The sequence below is a fragment of the Saccostrea echinata genome, unplaced genomic scaffold, assembly GCF_033153115.1.
Source record: "Saccostrea echinata isolate AGI-Se365-2 ecotype Australia unplaced genomic scaffold, CSIRO_AGI_Sech_v1 ptg000001l, whole genome shotgun sequence".
In the NCBI taxonomy this organism is placed as follows: Eukaryota; Metazoa; Mollusca; class Bivalvia; order Ostreida; family Ostreidae; genus Saccostrea; species Saccostrea echinata.
Window position 1 is genome coordinate 28,131,172 of NW_026889750.1, and position 8,238 is coordinate 28,139,409.

The following is an 8,238-nucleotide window of genomic DNA, read 5'->3' on the forward strand; positions in this document are numbered from 1 at the left end:
TATTTATGTCGACATGCAACTTGGTTATGTTGACATGCGAGATAAATATGTTGACATACAACATATTTATGTCGACATGCAATTTATTTATGTTGACATGCGACTTATTTATGCTGACATGCAACTTAGTTATGTTGACATGCGAGATAAGTATGTTGACATGCAACTTATTTATGTCGACATGCAACTTATTTATGTTTACATGCAACTTATTTATGTTGACATGCAACTTAGTAATGTTGACATGCGAGATAAATATGTTGACATGCAACTTATTTATGTCGACATGCAAGATGAATATGTTGACATACAACTTATTTATGTAAACATGCAACATATTTATGTCGACATGCAACTTATTTATGATGGCATGCTGTTTGTTTGAAAGAGGGTATAGTTTAATCAAAATCTGTGGTTGCAGTGAATGAAAAGCTTAACCTCTGAACGTTCATCTAATCTCTACACAACTGACAAGGTAAAACTTTGTTTTAGATTTGATATAAAACTGATACTGGATGTAATGAAGATCTTTTGATTGATTAATCTGGTCTTTTGTATAATCCTTACTGATAATAATTCTTGGTGTCAATATCTCTTTTTGTCAGAGTGTCCAATTCTTAAATGATATGTGTACTTCATGTAGCTATTATTTGATCAAACATAGCACTTTTAGTACTTCACTATCTTCAGTGGCGGATCCAGGAATCTTGAAAAGGGGGGCCCCGACCAGTTTGTGGTCGGGGTAGGGGCCCACGATCACACCAAAAAATTGATTTATTAAATCTTATGTATATTTCGGACACAAAAGGGGGAGCCCGGGCCCCCTGCCCCCTGTAAATCCGCAGTGCTATCTTACATAAGTTTAATTGAATTGCAATTTTTTTATATAATAAACTCTTACATGCCAAATCGTGGTGTATTTGTAGAATGATTTAGTTTGATGTACATTTACACATGTAGAAAGCAAAACAAAAATTCATTGTGTGTAAAGTATTTTTTCCCCATTTTTTTCAGCGACAAAAATACTATGGTTGAAAATATCTATACACCTGCTCTAGCTCAACGTTTGGTTGTGGACGGACTATCTCTCAGTAGGAATGAAATGATTGCTGTTTATTACCACTCTGGTTATACTATTCAGGAAATCATTGGATTTCTTGCGAGCAAACATAACATTGCTCTTAGTGCAAGACAAATTCATCGAGTTTTAAGGAAAATGAATCTGACGATACGAAACAACCAGCCACGTTTGGAGGACATTGTAACGGCTATTCTACATGAACTTTCAGGCTCGGGCGGTGACATAGGCTATAGAAGAATGAGGAGACGTCTGCTAATCGACCATAACCTCAATGTGTCTTGTGAATTGGTGCGCCTTGCATTAACTGTTTTGGACGCAGAAAGTGTAATAAGGCGTAGACAACGTCGTCTTCAGCGTAGAAGGTACATTAACGAAGGGCCTAATTTTTGTGTTCATCTAGATGGCTGGGACAAGTTAAAACCATTCGGAATTTCCATTCATGGCTGTGTAGATGGCTTTTCAAGACGTATTCTCTGGCTCAGAGCTTGCAATTCTAACAAAAACCCTGAGTATAAATCCAGATTTTATATAGATTATATCAAAGAAATAAACGGGGTTCCTGTAGTCGTATACGCAGACAGGGGTACTGAGAACTCCATAGTTCGAGATTTGCAATACGCTTTGCGATGGAATCACCAGGACCCCTTGCAAGGACTATCAAGTTTTAGGTATGGATCGTCATATAGAAATACAAGAATAGGGCGATTTTGGCGGTGTTTACGAGAAATGTGTGGCAATTTTTGGATAAATTACTTTAAGGATATGGATAATTTAGGTGTTTTTGACACCTCCGACATAGTCCACCTGGAGTGTGCTAGGTATTGTTTCTTACCAATTATCACCAGAGAATTGAACAGAGTTATACAGCATTGGAATGAACACACAATTAGAAGAAACCGCAATGCAGATTGTCCGTCTGGAAAACCAGATGTTATGTATTTTCAGCCCGAAATTTACCAAACAAGAGATTTCAAAATGCCTGTACCTGATAATCTGAATGGCATAGAACAAGAATATTGTGCCTACCCTCCTGCAAATGGTGTTTCAATGGAATTTGAAGTTATTGGTACTCAAATAAGAATGGAAAACGGTTTGAATTACCCACCAAACACTGTAGAAGAAGCAACAGAACTCTTTATCCGAATAACAGACTATGTAGATCGCTTATAAATTACATGTATCTACATACATTTACTTGACTCTTGTCGTTTTAAGAGGTACATTTTTCTTTATGTTCCGAATATTATTTGATAAAGGAATGAGAAATTGTATCTTTGCGAGGCTTTGTGTATTTAATTGCAAATGTGTCTTTCTAGTAAAGTATATACATTAATAGTACATAATATTAGTAATTATTCTTTTTTTAAAATCTGTTTTAACCGTCAAAGTCAAAAATCATAATAAATTCAAAAAATTGTAATGACTACTGTTGAGTGTTGAAGTAAGAGTACAAAAGCGTATTTTCCTAAGGAATAAAGAATGCATTTGGTCAGCATTTTTTTTTAGATAACTAGGTCAAACTTTTAATTCAAGGTAAAAAATTAAAAAGAATTGTTCCTTTTTAATGAAGCTGTCATAAATAATGCACCTGTAAAGCTCTAGATCTTTTCTCCCTCATTCAGAACATACCTACTTGACATTAAAAAGGACATTGTTACGATTTTGGTCACATTTTATATTACCATTTTTATTGTTTAAAATATTAAATTAGTTAAGTGCACTTCATACCTTTTGTTCTTAAACTGTTTCATGTAGAACTTCACTGAATTCATGAATCATTGAGATGTCTACCATCACATAGGACCCCACTCAAATAATGGACAATAGGATGAAAAGCATTTCAGAGAATATTGGTTTGACCTTGACCTATAACTTAGAAATTGTCCACTTGGCATAAAACTTTTATTTCAGTCTCATTACCCCTTACCTAAAGCCATTTATTTTTGGTTCTTAACAAGATTAAGCAAGTGAAAAATATTATTCAAGGTCACTGCACATCCTTTGACCACAGACACTCTGTGGAAGTATGAACCAGACTGGACCAAGGGGAGAAAAGATGTGCTCCGTACAAAGATTTTTCATATACAATTCTGCTATGACCTTAACCTTAGACCTTGAAACATAGTTCATAGTTCAAGGTCAATGCACACCCTTTAAAAGAGATCTCCGACGGACAGATGGACGGATGGACACACTAATTCCTATAGGTCGCCGCAGAGAGGGGTCCTTAAAACGTTTTATAGTCTATGGTCACGTTTCTGAATCGCCAGGACATTTTATCAAAGGAAATGCAATTTATACTTTGTTGTCCACCTCATATTATAGAAAATAATTTAAACTGCAATATCTGCTTGAATAAATTTTCGGTCATTAAAATCAACTAAAATCAAACCCAGAACCGTGCCTCATTGCACATGTCTTGGATAGTAACGGATCTGCACGCACGCACAAATGTTCATAGTTGTGTATCACATATTTTCTTTTGCATTTAAATTTAATCATTTAATTCAAAATCTTATCATTTTGAAAATCGATCATATTTAAAAAAGTATATATCCCAAATGAAATCATAAATCGATCATATTCACTGAAAACTTTGTCGCCATTCCTGGGTCTTCGGGCACTTACATGGATTTGTGATTTTTTGGATATTTACTTTTTCAAAATTATATATATATATATATATATATATATATATATATATATATATATATATATATATATATATATATATATATATATATATATATATTAATTACATTTTCAACAGTGAAATACTGTCATTTATTTATTGAATAAAAGTTATATTCTCTCACAGTGTGAAAGGATACCAAAATGATATTCTCTCACAGTGTGAAAGGATATCGAAGTAAGTAAAAAAATAATTTCTGGCCAGTCATAAGATAGAGATAAACTAACCATCTTGATAGAGCTAAAACTGCAAATTTCTTCCCAAATATGTTTTTAAAATCCATGCCATGTGATGTTTTCAATCTCACAACTGCTAAGCTATGACGTCTCAACCGCTCAACTATGACGTCAAGCTTATGACACTGTGTTAAGAAAAGACAGGGGCAAAGGGAAAATCAAAGAAAATGTAATAAACAGAAAATTCAATGTTTTGTAGATGAATATGGAATTTATTTCACTCGTGAGACAGGATTTTTTGATATTTTCACTCGTGCTTCGCACTCGTGAAAATATCAAAAAAATCCTGTCCGACTCGTGAAATAAATTCCATATTCATCTGCAAAACATTGAATATCCTCTCTCTCTATATATATATATTTATATATCCGCTACTGCTTCAATGCGGTCGACAACATTTTTACGGTTTGGAAGCATAACTGATTTTAAAAAAATCAAACAAGGGTTGTTAAGATTTCTTTAAAAAAAAAATTAATGTTGCTGAGCTTTGATAAATCACAAGACTAACTGAAATGATTTTTTTTTTCATTTTGTTTTGTTTTGTTTGTTTGTTTGTTTGTTTTTTTTTTTGTTTTGTTTTGTTTTGTTTTTTTTTTTTTTTGTTTTTTTTTTATACAATTTTCTAATTGAACTATTGCAACCAAATAAAAAAAACGTGGCAATATGGGGGAAAAATTAAATTCGATGACAATAAATCATACCAGATCACTTAGATAAAATATTTAAAAAACTTGCGTTAAGAGTCTTAATAAAGTTCCAAATATTTGTTTTCAATTTGAAATTAGCAAATGTAACGCAAACGAGTCATTTGGTACATTAAAACACCCTGTTATTTTTCTTTGATAAAGCAAGTTGTTTTTTAATACCCTCTTTACATTGAACTCACCAGGTTTTAATTAAGATATCATATATGGGGAAAAAATGAATTTATTAATAATATTCAATTTGAATAAAACTGAAAAAGGTAATGTTTTAGAGAAATGTGGCAAATTCGGATGCTATTGAAAATGATCTTCAAGTGTTTTGATAAAAAAAATCAACTACCGGGTACTAATTTATTTTGAGGTAAACAATCAAACAAAATGCACATTGAAAATGATATATAAACCGTGGTGATTAAGATAATGTACACGAGTTGTCTAAAAATAAGTCCTCTCGGGAGCACAATGTAAGCATGTGAAGTGAAAAGGGTATAACAAAATTCAGAAAATAACAACCATGCATATTAAAACTTCAGAGTTGTTCAGATACAGGCAAGTATTTTGACAATGCATGTGTAAATGGTACAATAACAGTGTATCGGCACCAAACTAAAGCAACATAATAAAGTAATTGAAAATCATAAAAAATGTAGCTTAATTGTTTAAGCTATATGGGTCATTGTAGACTGCTAGGTTGCAGTCACTTTAACTATTAACAATGATCATGAGCCCTGCTTAACCCGCATAGCATGTTAACATAACTCAGTTGCATATTGACATAAATAAGTTGCATGTCAACATATTTATCTCGCATGTCAACATAAATAAGTAGCATGTTATCATAACTAAATTGCATGTCGACTTAAATGAGTTGCATTTCAACATAACTAAGTTGCATGTCAACATATTTATCTCGCATGCCAACATAACATGTTGACATAACCAAGTTGCATGTCGACATAACTAAGTTGCATGTTGACATAAATAAGTTGCATGTTGACATAAATAAGTAGCATGTTAACATATCTAAGTTGCATGTTGACATAAATAACTTGCATGCCAACATATTTATCTCGCATGTTAACATAAATAACTTGCATGTTGACATAACCAAGTTGCATGTCGACATAACTAAGTTGAATGTTGACATAAATAAGTTGCATGTTGACATAAATAAGTAGCATGTTAACATATCTAAGTTGCATGTTGACATAAATAACTTGCATGCCAACATATTTATCTCGCATGTTAACATAAATAACTTGCATGTTGACATAACCAAGTTGCATGTCGACATAACTAAGTTGCATGTTGACATAAATAAGTTGCATGTTGACATAAATAAGTAGCATGTTAACATATCTAAGTTGCATGTTGACATAAATAACTTGCATGCCAACATATTTATCTCGCATGTTAACATAAATAACTTGCATGTTGACATAAATAAGTAGTATCTTGCATGTTGGATGTCACATGTGGGCTATATTTGAGATTTTTTTTTAGATCTTTTATAATTCTTATTTGAATGCAATTTTCTTGCATGTCAACATATATATGTTGCATGTTGACATAACTATCTTGCATGTCAACATATTTATCTTGCATGTCGACATATTTGATAGAAAAATAACTTGCACACAAGGGGCAGAAATATGCCACCATACGACCCACTTCATTTCCCAGTGAAGTTTTTAAACTTGTTATTTATTACTTATATATAAATTTGAGACGGACAATCAAATATAATCAAATATAAATATTGCACTAACTGTTCGTCGTAGATTTTGACAAATTACGCAAGGTGTAAATCGGCTTGAAAAGCGGTTACGCTTCAAATTCATCTGGAAGGATTCTGTTTGAAGGGAATATTCTGTGAAAGGCTACTTGTGATCAATTATAGTGAGCATATTGGTGTCTGGGAAAGTTTTGTATTCATGAGAACCCATATTCGATGTTAAAAAACACAAGAAACACGTCCGATGTTTGATAATAAAACGTTGGAGGAATTTCGGTCGGAAAGGGATGGATGGAGACACTTGTCCGGACCAGTTCACTTGAAATCAAGTATAAAATTTGATCAAAAACATAAAATCTACGATTTCAGTAAGGCATATTTATTATGATGTTGACACGGAGACACTGGCGACAGCTTACATTGTTAAGACAACCCTCTTGATGATGGAGGTGTGCCTACCGAACTTCCAAAGTGTTTATCAGCTGTTTGTGGCGTGTTTGCATTACATTGATATTTTCCAACAGATTTTCAAATTTATTGTGAGTAAAGTTTAATGAAAAAAAATTATAGCATTCAGAGGTCTACAAGAAAAATAAGGGTAAACGTTGAGACATGAAACTTATAACACGTAGTTTTCTATTCTCTATGTAAAATCGATCAATAACTCTATTAAATACTCGTTTACATTGTAAATAAAATAATTATTATTTTACTGGCGTATTTTGTACATTTTTATGCATGAAATACATGCTTTATTGCTAAGTAGAGTAAGTCTTTTTATGTAGATATTACTGCGCTGTGTGAATAGGTCACGTAATGACCTATGACCTTCGAAAAACTTCATACAGGTATGAAGATATTTGCTCTCTGTATGTTTATATAATAGAGAGATACCACAAATGTATATATTACCATATATATAGTAGGGTACATAGGGAAAGTCTCCAAAAACATTTTTTATGATAATGTTACACATGCTAAGATATATAAATTACATGTATAAATAAATAGCACAAAAATAGCAATTTGAAATTGTTTGTTGATTATTCAGCTGGAAACTACATTGCACTATTACACTGAAAAACTGCTTGAAGAAATCAAACAAAGGAAAAGAAACTCGAGGAAGCTTGTAATTAAGAATCTTTTACTTAAAATTGGAATAAACCCGACTAAGATATTGCATTTCCTCTCTGGTATTACACTATTTGTATAAATGTAACGGATTGTTGTGAAGATTACATTAACTCAACAATTTTAAAACACCTTTAGCAGAAAATTATGCACTTAAAATAGATGATATGATTGCTATGAATGGTATACAGAATATTTGCGGCATATACATGTAGTTAAATTTCTTTCCTAGGAAGACTTGTCAAAGAAGACGGGTATATAGCAGGTCCGCTCGGAAAAATTTCTATATGGAAGGATTTCCACTGAAAAGTATTCACTATAATACATGTATGACCAGACTTTCGGATGAAAGTATCACTGTAAAGCCAGTCTCACTGTACAAAACCGGAGAAATGCTTTTAAAAATTCGGAGAATAAATATATTTACCTTTAAGTTAAGTATTTAAACAAAGTTTTTGCGACCTACTTTTTCAAAAACTTGGTGTTTATTACCTGACTTAACTTTAATTTTGCATCAAAAGTCACTCTTCTAAGATATAGATGAAGTATAAAAGTACATCACTTTAAGTTAAAAATTTCTCTAATTGAAAAAAAAAATCAATTTGATGTCATTCCAGGCGGGACTGCTGATATCACTGTTCACAAGAATCTGGGTGGTC

At 32.4% G+C, this 8,238-nt stretch overlaps 1 protein-coding gene across 1 annotated transcript; it reads left to right on the plus strand.

Annotated features, from left to right (window-relative positions):
* The first annotated feature begins 1,027 nt into the window (after positions 1–1,027).
* On the plus strand, positions 1,028–2,358 carry LOC133174307 (uncharacterized). The gene has a single exon (XM_061309440.1). The coding sequence runs from the start codon at positions 1,028–1,030 to the stop codon at positions 2,249–2,251; it is 1,224 nt and encodes a 407-aa protein (XP_061165424.1). The 3' UTR covers positions 2,252–2,358.
* Positions 2,359–8,238: the final 5,880 nt, after the last annotated feature.